This window comes from Scyliorhinus torazame, chromosome 1, assembly GCF_047496885.1.
Source record: "Scyliorhinus torazame isolate Kashiwa2021f chromosome 1, sScyTor2.1, whole genome shotgun sequence".
NCBI classification, from domain to species: Eukaryota; Metazoa; Chordata; class Chondrichthyes; order Carcharhiniformes; family Scyliorhinidae; genus Scyliorhinus; species Scyliorhinus torazame.
Window position 1 is genome coordinate 116,830,642 of NC_092707.1, and position 17,141 is coordinate 116,847,782.

The 17,141-nt window shown below is 46.9% G+C and overlaps 1 protein-coding gene and 1 long non-coding RNA gene across 4 annotated transcripts in view; one reads left to right on the forward strand and one right to left on the reverse strand.

The window, feature by feature from the left end:
- Positions 1–5,220, forward strand: part of dcdc2b (doublecortin domain containing 2B) — a 162,960-nt gene extending 157,740 nt beyond the window's left edge. For both annotated transcript variants that reach the window (XM_072500342.1, XM_072500336.1), the window contains exon 11: positions 1,861–5,220. In XM_072500342.1, the coding sequence (XP_072356443.1) occupies positions 1,861–1,881 (21 nt within the window). In that variant the 3' untranslated portion in view covers positions 1,882–5,220. The remainder of the gene's footprint in view (positions 1–1,860) is intronic.
- LOC140411250 (uncharacterized) overlaps positions 1–17,141 on the reverse strand; it is a 386,898-nt gene that overhangs the window by 23,933 nt on the left and 345,824 nt on the right. The gene's annotated exons all lie outside the window — the stretch shown is intronic.

Consider the following 17,141-nt stretch of genomic DNA (forward strand, 5'->3'; position numbering starts at 1 on the left):
ATGCCACCACCAAACACATCTTACCCTCACTCCCCCTGTCAGTTTTCCATAGCCACCATTCCCTCCAGGATACCCTGGTCTACTTCTCCATACCCCCAACATCTCAACCTCCTCCCACGGCACCTTCCCATGCAATCGCCTGCCCTTTTACCTTTTCCCTGCTCACCCGCTCAGGCTCTAAATGGTTTTTTTTAGAGTAGACAGTGCTTCACATGCATCTCCTTCAATCTGGCCTATTGCATTTGCTGCTCTCAATGTGGTCTTCTCTACATTAGAGAGACTAAATGCAGACCGGGTGATTGCTTTGCAGAACACCTTTGGTCTGTCTGCAAACAGGGCCCAGGTCCCTTGTCGCTTGCCTCTTTAACTCACCGTCGTGCTCCCACGTCCACATGTCTGTTCTTGGCCTGCTGCAATGTTCCAGTGAAGCCCAACCCAAACTGGAAGAACAGCACCTCATCTTCCGATCAAGCACGTTACAGCCTTCCGGGCTTAACAAGGAACATAGAACATAGAACATTACAGCGCAGTACAGGCCCTTCGGCCCTCGATGTTGCGCCGACCTGTGAAACCACTCTAAAGCCCATCTACACTATTCCCTTATCATCCATTTGTCTATCCAATGCTCATTTGAATGCCCTTAGTGTTGGTTCAGCAACTTCAGACTGTGAACTCTCTCCTCCACCTTCACCCCATTTTTATTTCTATCAGTTTATTTCTATTTTTCCATCCATCCGTTTTTCCCTCACCATTGTCTCCCCTGCCCCCCCCCCCCCCCATCCCCCAACTAGGGCCATCTGTACCCTGTTCCAGGTTGTCCTTTGACACACTGCTTACCTTTGTTCTGCCGTTAACATATTCTAATCTCTTTATGTGTCGCTATCAGCACCCTTCTTAGCCTTGATCACCACCATTTACATTCCCTTTATCTTTTTCTCCATGACATCTTTGTCAATTTCCTCCTATCGCAGGCCCCTATCCAGCCCCGTTGCTCAATGCACCCCCCCCCCCCCACCCCGACATCAGTATAAATCTGCTCTATTTCCAGTTCTCTCGAGCTTTGACACAGCCTCATCCAGATTTGAAACGTTAGCTCCCTTCTCTCTCCCCAAATGCTGTCAGACCTGCTGAGATTGTCCAGCATTTCCTGTTTTTGTTTGAGATTCCTGCTTTCATCTCCATCAAAGTGATATTTGGGACGCAAACCGGGTTTCCCGGTCTCCAAAGGCTCTTCTGCTAATGTTACCACAAAAGGGCAAGATCATTTCTGTGGGAATTCAATGATGGGCTCATTGTCCAGTGCTAAGTAGAAGACAAAATCAACTAGCCTTCAATAAATTCAGTATTTGCAGCTGGAAAGTTGGAAAGTACACCTGTGAATGTTCGGCAAGGACAGGGTTGGACTCAACTGTGACGCCTCTATGTTTGAATAGCTGGCTGACATTCTCAATTCCTGGCTGACAGAGGAAGAATAAGCAGAGATGTGCCCGCAGTTGGTGAACAACACACTTCACGCACCAGTGTCTTCCAAAGAAAGAACTGAGTGGGGGGAAAACAATCTCAAATTTGCATTTTTAAAAACTCACAATTTTGTACTTTTGTGTCCATGTTTTTAGAGTTAGCATCCTCATTCATTTGTTTTAAATGCACAAGACCTCTGTAAATGAGCTTTTGACTAAATTGAAAAAGTTACCCAAGGCTCTGCTATATTTGAAGTAACAAGTGACTGCAAAGAGATTCAGATGTTAAAAATAAACATTTAAGTCAAATATAAACAGTTTCATTTGTTCTGACGGTGTTTATAGGCTGGAGTCTGCACTTCACATGGAGCTGATCATTGTTTTTATTTTTCCCCTGCAGGGTTTCATTGCTAAACCTTAGTGAAGTCTTCAGAAAGGCAGAAGATTGAAAACAAGGCAAACGTCCACTGATACAATTTCATGATGGAAAAGACAAGCTTATTCATTTCTCCTAGTTGGACACACAGATGCAAAGCGATTAAGCAACTATCTATTTGATTTTCCCCATTGCAAGTTCTATTGCAGAATGACCCTGGAATCCTTGCTAGAAGGAGTATGGTTATTCCAGCCAATGATAATACCAAGGCTACAAATAATAGAGATTGTTCTGAACTCTGACTGTTACTGTATTTCAATTAATAACAACCACTTCACAATACTCGCAAAGTATTAAACTGAAATGTGGTGATAAAGATTATTTTTCTGGCAATGGAATTGGGCACAGATTATTGGCGTGATTTACCGGCCTTATCACGCCCGACTTTGTGACGCGACAAGGCCATTTAATCTCGCAAGAGGCCTCTCATGAGATTTGCGATGCTCGAAATGTCTTGCGAGATTCAATGGAATCTTGTGAGACGCCGTGACCTGGATCTTGCCCTCACTGGGCGTAATTCAGATTAGCATATTTAAATGAGCCATTGGGCTCATTTCAATGTGTCTGCGCAGAGTCTCCCGATGCCCGGGACCTAATGGCCGTGCCTGGGAGACTTCGCCAGGGTGCTGTTTAGTACTGGTTCATACAAACGTGGACCAGGCATAACATCACCTGGGGGGGTCTTCCTGGCCATTAAAGGCTCCTGGATGGTTGGGCTCTGGTGAGGGTGTAACTCTGGGTTTCCCTTGGCACCCGGGCACCTTGGTACTGCCAGCCTGGCACTGCCATCTGGGTACCCTGGCAACGACACTGTGGCACTGCCAGGCTAGCAAGGCTAGGATGGCCATGCCCAGGTGCCAGATTGCCCGTACCAGGGACCGGGTCCAGAATATCTGGCCCATAAGAGGTGGGAAGAGGGGAGGGGGGGAGGAGGGTGCTTGAGGACCGCGGAAGACGTACGTTGGGTGCAATGGGGGGTCCGGAGGCTGCAGTGAGGCTCGGAGGGAGGTTGAAAGTTCGGGCATCCTTTAAAAATGTCCCCCAGATCCTCACCAGTGCAAGAAGTGACTAACATGTGGCCTCAGTGGGGCATTGCACATCAAAGCCCCAAAAAACAGCAAAGTTCCATTGAATAGCGGATGCCTGCAGCGCCGAGAAAAACATGCCGGAAACGGAATTCTGTTTTTGTCCCGTTAAATCGCACCCTTTCACCAGAGCAACCTGAATTTAAATAAATCATCTTCTCTTTCATCATGATGGTTTTTCTTCTTGTGGCAAGAAAAACAGGGAGGTGTCTGTTGTGACTGAAATTATTTTTGATTCGGGCATTGCTGGGATTTATCTCCAGCATTTATTGCCCATCCAGAATTGCCCTTGAATTGATTTCGGAGGCCATTTAAGAGTCAACCACATTTCTACAGATCTGGAGTCACACTTAGGTCATACCAAATAAGGATGGCAGATTTCCTTCCCTAAGGACAATAGTAAACCAGATAGGTTTTTATGACACTCGACAATGGTTTCATGATCATCATTAAACTTTTAATACCAGATTTTTATTGAACATAAATGTTACCATCTGCTGGGACAGGATTCATACCCAGACCCCACATTACGCTGGATCTCTGGATTACTAGTCCAGTAACAATACCACAATGCCATTGCCCCCCCCCCCCCCCTTCAGCTCAACAAATAGCTGGCAGAATTATTCAGCCAGAAAACTGCCATTCATCATTAGCCACTGCTCTGAGATGGTCTTGCTTGTAAATGGGGTTAGGTGGCCATGATCCAATTGCTCCCACAATTTTGCCCAATTAGTGCTCCTAATCTAACATTGGGAAACAATGTCCGTGTGTTGGTGATAATTGAAGTAGCAAAGCAATATCCCTGAGGTGAATACTGAATAGAGGAGCCCTTAATAAATTTATTGGGCAGGATTCTCCGTCCCGCCGCACCAGATTTCTGGGGGTTTCCTATTGTGGGCAGCCCATGCCGTTGGGGAATCAGCTGGCGAAACGGAGAATTCTGACAGCCGAGAATCCGGCCCATTGAATGTTTTTTTTGTTATTCACAGTACAGGAGGCCATTCAGCCCAGCTCCCAAGAGCTACCAGCTAGTCCCATTCTCCAGCCCTATCTCCGTAGTCCTCTAAATTAATCACTTTCAAGTATGTATCCAGCTCTCTTTTGAAACCTCCTATGGAATCCACCTCCACCACGCGCCTAAGCAGTGCATTCCAAACCCAAACAACTCTCTGAATGAAGAACAAAGAGCAAAGAACAATACAGCACAAGAACAGGCTCTTTGGCCCTCTAAGCCTGCACTGGTCATGATTCTAACCTTGGCCAAAACACTCAGCACTTCCTTGTGCCATATCCCTCTCAGAAGTTTCTCCTCATCTCACTCTGATCTCTCTTGCTGACCATTTTGAAATTGTGACCCCTAGTCACTGACATACCCACTCTTGGGAACAGAATATCCTTCTTTACCCTGTCAAAATTGCTCACAATTTTGAACACCTCAATAAGGTCACCTCTTAATCTTCTCTGCTCCAAGAAGAACAAGCCCAATTTCTCCAATCTTTCCTTGTATCTAATATTCCTCATTCCTGGTATCATTCTAGTAAATCTCTTCTGCACTCTCTCTAGTGCCTTAACATTCTTCCTTAAATAAGATGCCCAGAACTGAACACAATACTCCACATGTGGTCTGACCAATGATTTGTGGAGGTGCAGCATCACTTCCTTGCTTTTATACTCTATACCTCTATTTATAAACCCAAGGACGCTATAAGCCTTCTTACCAACTACTTCAACTTGCCTGCCCACCTTCAGATAATTATGCACTTGAACCCAAGGTCTCTTTGCTCCTGCACTCCTCTCAAAGTTGTACCATTGAGCCTATGTTGAGCCCATCCATTGACCCTGTCTACACCTACCGCTCCCTTGGGAAAGCAGGCAGCATGATCAAAAAACCCTCCGACCCAGGTTATTCTCTCTTCCAACCTCTTCCATCGGGCAGGAGATACAAAAGTCTGAGAACACTCACTAACAGGTTCAAAGCCAGTTTCTACCCCGCTGTTACCAGACTCCTGAATGATCCTCTTCTGGACTGAACTGATCTCTTCACACATCTTAATTACTGAGTAGTACTACATTCCGTATGCTTCACCCAATGCCTGTGTCTATGTATTTACATTGTGTATATATGTATGTCCTATGTTTTATCATGTATGGAACGATCTGTCTGGACTGTACCCAGAACAACACTTTTCACTGTACCTCGGTGCACGTGACAATAAATCAAATCCAAATCCAATCCAAATATTGTCTCCCCATGTTTCTTCTACCAAAATGCATTACCTCACATTTTGCTGCATTGAAGTTTATCTGCCAGGTGTCTGCCCATTTGACCAACTTGTCAATATCCCTCTGAAGTCACTCAGCACCATCCTCACAATTCATTAATCTCCCTGGTTTAGTATCATCTGCAAGTTTAGAGATTTTCCCTCAACACCCACTTCTAAATCATTTATATCAGTCAGGAAAAAAAACGTTCCCATTACTGAGCCCTGGGGAACACCACTTTCAACTTGGCTCCAGTCTGAGAAATGCCCATTTATACCTACCCTCTGTTTCTTATCTCTCAGCCACCTTTTAATCCATGCTGCCAAGGACCCATCAACCCAAACATCTTTAATTTGCTAAACAACCTGCCAACGCTTTCTGTAAGTCCAAATATACAACATCTACGGCACTACCTTCGTCGACTGCCTGTGTCATAGAATCATGGAATTGACAGTGCAGAAGGAGGCCATTCAGCCCATCGGGTCTGCACCCCACGCCTCCACCTTATCCCCGTGACCATGTAACCCCAACTAAACTTTTGGAAACTAAGGGGCAATGTAGAATGGCAAATCCACCTAACCTGCACATCTTTGGACTGTGGGAGGAAACTGGAGCACCCGGAGGAAACCCACGCAGACACGGGGAGGAAGTGCGAACTCCACACAAACAGTCACCCGAGTCCGAAATTGAACCTGGGACCCTTGGGCTGTGAGGCAGCAGTGTTAACCACTGTGCCACCATGCAGCCCCGTGTCACCTCATCAAAGAACTCAATTAAATTTGTCAGACATGACCTGGCATTGGCAAAACCATATTGAATGTATTTATTTTTCTCTAAGTGCATATTTATCTCATCCCATATTCTGGCCTCCTTCAGTTTTACCAGTATTGATGTCAAGCTGACAGGTCTGTAGTTTCCTCGGTTATCCGTCGCTCCTTTTTTAAACAACAGGTCACATTTGCAATCCTCCAGTCCCCCAGGACTAATCCTGTGTTCAAAGAGGCTGGGAAAATGTCTGTCAACGGCTCTGCAATATACTCCCTTACCTCTCTCAGCAATCTAGGATGCATCCCATCCGGGCCTGGGGACCTCTCCACCTGGAGTGCTGCCAGCCTTTTTAGCACCTTTTCTTCATCTATCACTATACTGCTCAGTTGCTCAACAAGCACATTTTCAACTGGGCCATTGTCACCATCTTCTAATTTGGTAAAGACAGAAGCAAAGTACTCATTTAGTACCACTGACATACGCTCCGCTTCAGTGAGCAGTTTAACCTGCTTGTCCCTTATGGGCCGCACTCTATCCTTCACTAATCTTTTACCATTAATATGCCTGAAGAAGATTTTGCTATTTGTTTAGCATGGCCTGCCATCCTTTCCTCATGCTTCCTCTTAGCCTTCCTTATTCCAGCTTTAGCCATTCTCTGCATTTAAGATACTATTATTGCTATTACCAGTCCAGCATGCATCATACACCTCCTTTTTCATCCTTAATTTATCATCAATATCCTTAGTCATCCAGGGTACTCAAGCTTTGGATACCCCGTATTTATTTTTCATGGCTACCTACCTAGCTTGCACCCTATTCATCTCTCCTTTGAAAGTCTCCCATTTTCATCCACTGTTTTATCCATCAAAATGCATTTCCTACCAACCTACTCCAGTTCAACTTTTAGGCCCCTAAAATTTGCCCTTTTCCAATCAAATCTTAATCTGTGACTGATTTTTATCATTTTCCAACCTAATATTGAATCGTATTATATTATGATTGCTATTTCCCAACTGATCCCCCACTCTGACATTCCCCACCTGCTCTGCCTCATTTCCTAGTACCAGATCCAGCACAGCTTTCTCCCTGGTAGAACTGGAAATGTACTGTTACAAAAAGTTCTCCCACAGACACTGCAGGAATTTCTCCCCTTCCATGCCCCACACTCCTCCCTTTTCCCAGTTTACCTTAGACTAACTGCAATCCCCAAATATCACAACCCTACTTGCACTGCAGAAGAATTACAAAGAATGTTCGCTATGAATAATTGATCCTCCATTCACTCATAATAAAACCAGTAACACAATCTTGCTGAATGAAATTCTTATTCTTTAATGTTGTAGATCCTTCAATGAAATCATTTTGTGGGTGGATGTGCAAATTACTTTTACAGACAAAAATGCTCTCCAAATAATTGACCTTCAGGGATTTACTAGAAGACAACGCAAACGAATTTTAAATTCTTCCCACACGGCCCATCCATTTGGATCAATCACTAGTCACATTTTAGTTTTATGATTGAATTAGTATAGATGTTATCATGGAACACTTAATGTCCCTAACCAAGTTGTTAATGTCACCACACACAAAGCATCCATCATATGTTATAAGACAAGAGCAGTTCAAACATCGTCAAAAATATTACCGCACTGTCAGAGCAAATTATCTCCAGGAAGAAAAGATCACATCCTCCTTCCTCGTACAGTACTTCACTTCAGCATCCATTTCACTTATGAAACTACCTTCAGACTTTTACAGGATATACTCTATTTCAAAGCTGCCATGTGGAGTTTAGCCTGGGGGCAATTAATGGACACAGCATTGTACAGCAGACAAAGTGGATACATCACAGATCAATTTCATACAGCCTTTGACAAACCCAGTTGCTTCAATTAATGCTGACGTAATTTTTGTAATAATATCTCCTTTTTTTGTTCAAAATTCACGAGGCTGGGCAGGGTTCAGGGTTTTACAGCTTAGCTGGAGCTGCTTGTTGATAAAGCATTGAAGGAAAAGAGAATCAGACTCACTTGCATTTCAGCGGAAATTGGAGTTAATCGGGAAGTGTGGATCTGAATAGCAGAAACAGTGAAATAAAGGCAAAGAGTAATAAAATAAACTATCTACTTCCACTCTCCTTTGCAGTCCTTCACCCAAATCCTTCACTCCTTTAGGTGGTAATGGTGACATAGTTATCCAGAGGCCCAGGCTAAAGCTCTGGGGGAACAGATTTGAATCCCATCACAGCAGCTGCAAAATCTGCAATTGAAAGCTGGGGCGAAATTCTCCGGTATCGGCGCGATGTCCGCCGACTGGCGCCCAAAATGGCGCAAATCAGTCGGGCATCGCGCCGCCCCAAAGGTGCGGAATGCTCCGCAGCTTGGGGGGCCGAGCCCCAACCTTAAGGGGCTAGGCCCGCGCCGGACAAATTTCCGCCCGCCAGCTGGCAGGAAAGGCCTTTGGTGCCCCGCCAGCTGGCACGGAAATGACATCTCCGGGCGGCGCATGCGCGGGAGCGTTAGCGGCCGCTGACGGCATTCCCGCGCATGCGCAGTGGAGGGAATCTCTTCCGCCTCCGCCATGGTGGAGACCGTGGGGAAGGCGGAAGGGAAAGAGTGCCCCCACGGCACAGGCCCGCCCGCGGATCAGTGGGCCCCGATCGCGGGCCAGGCCACCGTGGGGGCACCCCCCGGGGCCAGATCGCCCCGCGCCCCCCCAGGACCCTGGAGCCCGCCCGCGCCGCCTTGTCCCGCTGGTAAGGTAGGTGGTTTAATCTACGCCGGCGGGACAGGCATTTTAGCGGCGGGACTTCGGCCCATCCGGGCTGGAGAATCGCGGGGGAGGGGGACGCCAACCGGCGCGGCGTGATTCCCGCCCCCGCCGAATATCCGGTGCCGGAGACTTCGGCAACCGGTGGGGGCGGGATTCACGCCAGCCCCCGGCGATTCTCCGACCCGGCGAGGGGTCGGAGAATCTCGCCCCTGGTCTCTGCAATGGTGACCATGACAACTATCATTGATTGTTATAAAAACCCATCTGGCTCACTAATGTCCTTTAGGGATAGAAATCTGCCGTCCTTACCTGGTCTGGCCTACATGTGACTCCAGACCTACAGCAATGTGGTTGATTTTCGAATGTCCTCAGAAATGGCAGAGAAAGCCACTCAGTTCAAGGGCAATTAGGGAAGGGCAACAAATGCTGACACAGCCAGTGATGCCCACTTCCCATAAAATAATTTTTTTAAATGGTCACACTTCATGTTGAATTCGGAATTGCTACTTGACCACGGAAACCAGAACTTGATCTCAGGCCATCACATTCCAACAGGTTCTGTAAGTATAAAAGTAGCAGGACCCCTGGCTGATTGCTTTCCTTCCTCTCCTGGAACACTTTTAACTATTGAACACCAGGAGTGAGTGGATAGTGCAGTCTTAATGCTATGGTCATGGCGATTTCTCTCTGATGGGACTAACATACTGTTGCATTCTCAAACAATAAATGCATGAGTGCCCACATTTTTTATTTTTTTGCACAATAAAACACCAAAATAAATCAAGCAAGTTGATGTTATTGAGTGAATTTTGATCTATGCCACCTGACTTCTCAGTCGTACCTACCATTGCATTTTCAAGCAGCATAAGTTCAAAGCATCCAAGGACTCTACTTCTGAGATATTTTAAGTGGGATTCTCCGTCCCGCCAGCCCCGTTTTCTGGCACAGTGCGCCTCTGCTGGCAGTGGGATTCTCCGTTCCCATTGTGGCCACCCCATGTCATCGGGAAACCTGCAGGCGTGGGTGCGCTGCTGGCGAAGCAGAGGATCCCACCGATGGAGAATCCCACTGTTTATATTTCACTTTTACAAATGAAATACGTAGAGCATCATCTTTTCAAGATACTGAAATGTGTTGATGCAAGATGTTCACTAATTCTGCAAAAAACCTCAAGTGACTTGGCCAATTTGATGGTACATTAACAACTTCATCTGGTTATTCTGATACACATTATTACCTAGAATGATAAAGCAACAAACACTTTCCAGAGTAAAGGCATTTCAGTCGGATATATCAGATGAATACATGGTTGAAGGGATGGTGTGTGGGGGAGCGTTTCAGATTCCTGGGACATTGGGGCCGGTTCTGGGGGAGGTGGGACCAGTACGAAATGGGCAGGACTGGGTGAATATTTGCGAATGTGGTTGTGAGGCTTTAAACTAGTATGGCAGGGGACGTGAACATAAGCGCGGTGACAAAGGAAAGAGAAACAAGGGCAGTAATGAAAGAAAGAATAGTAAAATGAAAAGATGACAGATAAGATAATCAATGGTGAGTGGTAAATAGGACCACAATACAAAGAAAAGTTAGGATAATTAAAAATGGCAAAAAGGCAAGCCCAAATGCTTTGTATCTTAATGGATGCAACATCTGGAATAAGGTAGACGAGCCAATGGTGGAAATCGAGGTAAATGGGTATGTTCGCATAACCATTACAGAGACGTGGTTACAAAGAGATCAAAACTGGGAACTTAATATTCAGGGATATTTGACCTTTTGGAAATATAGGAGGGAAGGAAAAGGTGGTGGGGTAGCACTGTTAATAAGAGATTAAATGAGGACAGTTGTGAGATACAAGTGTGAGAAAACAGCAAGGGAAATGGTTCCTGTTTATTCCCTCATTTCCCCTTTTGTTTTTGCTATTACCATTTTGACCCATCAATGATTAATGGACCTGTGGCTTTAAGGCAAAGTAGATGGTGAACGGCCTGTGCCTTGAAATTCAAGCAGAGAATTTCAACAATTGGAGAAATCAGTGATGATTCTGTTTGATTGATTCAGTGGATGGCCAATGAATTGGCCAAAAGGAGTAGTGCTCTGCCGGTGGCAGGCGGTGTTTGGATTTGGTCACACTGCTGTACTTTTTGGTGTCACAAGGCTTGTGTTTTCATTTCACTTTCGATTCTTCGGGTTGGATGGAGGAATCTAACCAAATCACTAAGGAATATACAATTAATTCACACCAAGATGCACTGAGGGAATCTTATAACTCACTCTCTTTACAAAAAGAGCCTGATGTGAAACAGAATCCAGAATCTAATAACTCTGTAGAAGAACAGGTTGATGTAAAGCCAGAGGCCTCTCTTGAAAAAGCTGTGAGTATGATATTCTGCTGGACTGCAAAGAAGATCAGTACAATCTGTAGACTAGTGTCTTTAAAGCACACTTATACCATTAACAGGGTGCACTGAAGAACAAATCATCTGAAGCAAGGACACTTAACTTTTGAACTTAATCCTTATTATTTATCACCCATTTCCTTCCCCTCTGTGTTTGCCTGTCTTATGTGTGTGGGTAGAGCATGGGACAGTTAAGGGAGGCTGACGGCTGACTCCTGTTCCTATTTCTTATGGTCTTATAGTTAGACGGACTTGTCATCTCGCCCTCATGTTTTGTTTTTGTTCCATGGTTTTGTCTTTGTCCCATCTCTCCTGCTGACACAGAATCATACTGCAATACAATTCCATTTTTCAAATTATTTCACTGGGATGTGGCATCACTGGCAAGGTCAGCATTCGTTGCCCATCCCTAATTGCCCTTGAACTGATTGACTTGCTCAGTCATTTCCGAGGGCAGTTAAGAGTCAACCACATTGCTGTGGGTCTGGAGTCACATGTTGGCCAAACCAAGTTAGGACGGCAGATTTCCTTCCCTAAAGGACATGAGTGAACCAAATGGGTTCTTATGGCAATCGATGATAATTTCATGGTCACCATGACTGAGACTATCTTTCAATTCTGGATTTATTAATTTAATTTAAATTCCACCAACTGCTGTGGTGGGATTTGAACCCATGTCCCCAGAGCTTCAGCCTGTGCTTCTGGTTACTAGCCCAGTGACATCCCCAGTATTGCGCTGGCAAAGTGGCCCATGTACCTAGGGAATGCACAGAGGCTACTTGACTTTGGGTGGTCGTTACAATCAAGCCTATTCCTGTCTCTCCCAATGCCCTTACACTCAAGGCTTGTGGCTTGTTTCCAGCATGATTCAGAGATCTCTTTCCAGATTTGTCACTGTCATCACTCATATAATCCCTCGGCTTATTTTGTTTCTCTAAATTGATGAATTTAAACTAATTTACATTGAACTGCAGCTGCTGAGGGCCCATCACCCCAACCTGTCAAAAACATCCCTGATATGAGCCCCTCCTTTCAGCATGTTAATGATCCTTCCATGTGGTGCCATGTGCAAACCTCAAGATGAAGACACTGACACACTCTTCAAGGTCATAATAAATATGTTGAAGTTTTAGTCCCAACATCAAACCTTGTGCTGCTCCATGCCACACTCTCTATCCAGATTTTTTCCTATTTATTCAATTTTCTCCATTTGCTTCCTGTTGGTCCATCATTATTTAATCCACAGAAAGTTGGAAATACTCCGATAGCTGGGCAGCGGCTGTGAAGAGAAACTTCGAGTGAAAGCTCGTCAAACTTCTCACTCCATAAATGCTGTCTGGTGTGCAGTGTGTTTCCTGCACTTTCTGTTTTACTTCAGGTTTCCAGCATCTGCAGTATTTTGCTGTTTCATAATTTAATCTAATTAGGCACGCTGCTGCCACTAACATGGCTGTTAATTTTCACCTTTTTATTAAATGTCTATTTATTGGGATATTTCAACTTAAACAAACATTAACATCAGTCAAATAAAAAAACCCAGAAAGATAGCTCTAGGTATCAATGTACAGCAGGCACAGCACAAAACAACAGTCATTACATAATTGAGAGGAAATCAAACCGGACGAATCGGGGCAAAATTCCCACCCGGTTCCCCCCATGGTTAAATGACCCACCTGCACCCAAACCGGATACAGGCAACATTAGAGACTTACATCACACCCACAACAACAAAACTAAATGACAGGGGAAGAAAACAATACCCCGAGAACCCCAGTACCAAGACGGATTGACTAACTCTTACAGCACAATTTAAACTCTTCTCGAGGTCCAGACCGGAGCAGGCAGCCATCTTATAACTATGAGATGAAAGAATGACAAAAACATCAACAAAGATGAGGACCGGACACAACCAAACCATCATACTCAGCCTAGGGTGTCCCATGGAAGAGGTAAAAAGAGAGCAAAAACCACAAGAAAGAATCCAAACTTCCGTAATCTCATCCCCTAGCTCCAGGTCAAAGGACATGACAGGTCCCCGGACCATCCGTACCAGTACCACCCTCAACAGGATATCACGGGGCTAAAATCCAAAATGAATATAAACTGGTCCCAATCGTAAAAAAGTGGATAAACCCACTCCTGGACAAGCTGGCCATCAGAGCGACCCCCAAACTGGAGAGCGTCTTGGGATGGAGGGCTGACACCACCCCCTCCCCTCCCCTCCCCGCGCGGTTCGCAAGGTACCCCCCACAACCAGCACCACTCAAAAGAATAAAGGATGAGGCCATCCGAAACCCAATATAGGTCTGTATCTGAGTGTCCATGACCATCCAACACCACCACCGCAGTGTTGGTCCTGTTGTTAGTTAAAGTATTGGATGATTTGTGGGGGAGGAGAAGAGTCATGTCCCGTGCGGGGCCAAACTGGCTGAGCCTAGGAGGGTGATGGGGTGGGGCAGTGTCATGGGAATCCTCGGAGCCAGTTCTCTCTTTTCTTTGTGGCAGTGCTGGGCTGGGCCAGGCTGGGATCGTGGTCAGTATCCTGTTGCTGGGAAGCACGGCGGCACAGTGGTTAGCACTGCTGCCTCGCAGCATCAGGGACCCGGGTTCAGTTCTGGCCTTGGGTGGCTGTCTGTGTGGAGTTTGCACATTCTCCCTGTGTCTGCGAGGGTTTCCTCCCGCATTCCAAAGATGTTAGGTGGATTGGCCATGCTACAATTGTCCCTGAGTGTCCAAAAGTGTGCAGGTTAAGTGGGTTGATGGGGATAAGGCAGGGAAGTGGATCTCGGTAGGATGCTCTTTCAGATGGTCGGTGTAGACTCGATGGGCCGAATGGCCTCCTTCTGCACTGTAGGAATTCTAATTCTATGTCCTGTATCAGGCCAATGGTGCAGAACCTCCCACCTGAAATATTTACTTCCTGCAAACTAATCAATTGACAAAATTAACAGATAAGCTGACTATCAAGGAGTAAAGTCCAGATAACAACTGAGGAATGGGGCAGCCACCAGGATAAATACCTCTCCACTGGCGCACACAGAAGGTTGACACCTAGGATAAAGCAGGATCTGAAATGGAGAGCACTCTTCAGGATCTTCCAAGGAGTATGAATCTTATAACTTCCAAAATGCCGAATCGACTGAGCTCAGGTGGTCAATTACCTAGGCTTCAGTAGGGGGCAAAATCACGGCCAACTCAGGGACCCCCAACCTCTCTCGACTGACAGTAGGAGCAAGACCACACAGAAACAGAGGTTGGAAGGCAAACAAAACCCCAGGCCTCAAAAACAGGATGTGCTCCATCGAATTTGAGCTGTCCGGCCTCCAGATCGAGATTTCCGGAGTATGGCAGCTGTCGTGTTGGATGTTCTGGTTCACAAACAAGCCAACAATGCTGGAAGTGGTGTAACGCTATTTTATTAACTGTTCAACTATGCTAAAGTACTGTAAACGTGGGTATAAGCAATATCAGCTTAACTGTGGACCGTTTCCTATCACTAGCTATGGTGAGGCACTCAGCACATGGTGAATGTCTGTGATGCAGGCTGTGAGCTCTGTGCTCTGAGCTGGCTGCTGCTAGAATGAGCGGGAACTCTCCTGTCCCCTAAGTTTATAGTGCTTGTGCTCTCACTGGTGATAGGCTGCGGTGTTATGTATGCTGGCTGGTCCTACTGCATGTCCATCAGTGTGTGTATGTGATTGCACCATAATATACTGATGTATATTATGACATCCCCCTTTTTTACAAAGAACATTTGCCTATGTGAGAATAAATAACGTGTAATGAGTGTATCTGAACATGTGTGTACAGTATTTACATAACTATGTACATGAGGCTAGTCTATATACACGGGAAGGTGCCTGGTGCAGAGACAAGAAAAACAAGGTGTTAAACCAAGAACAAAACTAATAACGAATGCTATAAACAAACTAGTGAAATACTGAAACAGGATGAAAGAACAAAGCATTGAGTCCAACATTGTAAGGCTCATAAATCAAGTCTCTGAGGTGGGAAACAAATTCGGGTTGACCGCCTCAAGAGTGGGTCAGGAACCACCGGCTGAGGATCGGGCCGGGCCACGGCCAAGTGAGGAGGCTGCAGAGTATCCGGAAGCTCTACAAAGTCCAGGTCGGGGACAACAGGAGGGCGTGGCACCGATGGAGGATCGCGTAGCGAGCGTGGAACCAGACGAAGGGCACGCCGATTGCGGCGGCGAATGGAGCCATCAGACATACGAATCAGGAATGAGCGGGGAGCCACCAGCCGAAGAACCACAGCAGTCGCAGACCAGCCACCCTCCGGAAGATGGATTTGAACGTTGTCACCTGGCGCCAGAGCAGGAAGATCAGTCGCTCGAGTGTCATGCACCGCGAGACTGTTGCATCCGCTGAAGGACCAGAGCATGGTCGAGGTCTGGGACATGAATGGACGGTACAATGGTCCTGAGGGTGCGATCCATCAGCAGCTGGGCTGGTGACAAGCCCGTGGACAGTGGAGCCAAGCGATAGGCCAGCAAGGCAAGGCAGAAGTTGGATCCTGCATCAGCATCCTTGCAGAGGAGCCTCTTTACGATGTGGATGCCCTTTTCTGCTTTGCCATTCGACTGGGGGTGCAGGGGACTGGACGTCGCATGTACAAAGTTGTATTGTCTGGCGAAGTTAGACCATTCCTGGCTCGCGAAGCAGGGGCCATTGTCTGACATCACAGTGAGTGGGATGCCGTGACGAGCAAAGGTCTCTTTGCAGGCACGGATAACAGCCGATGACGTGATGTCGTGCAGGCGTACAACCTCGGGATAGCTGGAAAAATAATCAACTATGAGAACATAGTCCCTGCCGAGCGCATGGAACAGGTCCACGCCTGCCTTAGACCAAGGGGACATGACCAACTCATGGGGCTGAAGGGTCTCCCGTGGTTGGGCCGGCTGGAACCGCTGACAGGTGGGGCAATTGAGCACAGTGTTGGCAATGTCCTCATTTATGCCAGGCCAGTAGACAGCATCTCGGGCCCTCCGTCGGCACTTCTCTACGCCGAGATGGCCCTCGTGCAGCTGCTCTAAAACCAGGTGATGCATGCTGTGTGGGATCACGATGCGGTCCAGCTTCAGGAACACGCCATCAACGACTGCCAGATCGTCTCGAATATTATAGAACTGCGGGCAATGTTCCTTAAGCCATCTGTCAGTCATGTGGCGCATCACACGTTGTAGAACTGGCTCAGCCGCAGTCTCACGGCGAATGTGGGTTAGGCGTTCATCCGTGGCCAGCAGATTGGCGGCCGTGAAGGCCACATGGGTGTCGACTTGGCAAACGAACCCCACTGGGTCAGACGGAGTGGTGACTGCCCTGGACAGAGCGTCGGCTATGATCAGGTCCTTACCCGGTGTGTACACGAGCTGGAAATCGTATCTACGGAGCTTGAGCAGAATGCGTTGTAGGCGAGGGGTCATGTCATTGAGGTCTTTTTGGATGATGCCGACCAGCATGGTCGGTCTCCACAGTGAACTAGGGAAGGCCATACACGTAGTCATGGAACTTGTCAATACCGGTCAACAGGCCTAGGCACTCCTTCTCGATTTGCGCATAGCGCTGCGCTGTGGAGGTTATGGCCCGTGCCGCATAGGCAGAAGGGGCCCATGACGAGGCGTCATCTCGTTGCAGGAGCACCACCCCTGTGCCAGATTGGCTAGCGTCCGTTGATATTTTCGTCTCCCTTGCAGGATCGAAAAACGCCAATACCGGGGCGGTGGTCAGCTTGACCTTGAGCTCCTCCCATTCACGCTGGTGGGCGGGAAGCCACTGGAAGTCCGTCATCTTCCCAACTATGTTGCGGAGAGCCGTGGTGTGGGAAGCGAGGTTAGGGATGAACTTTCCGAGGAAGTTGACCATTCCTAAGACCCGGATCACCGCCTTATTATCCGCCGGCTTCTGCATGGCCGTGATGGCTGCCACCTTATCCG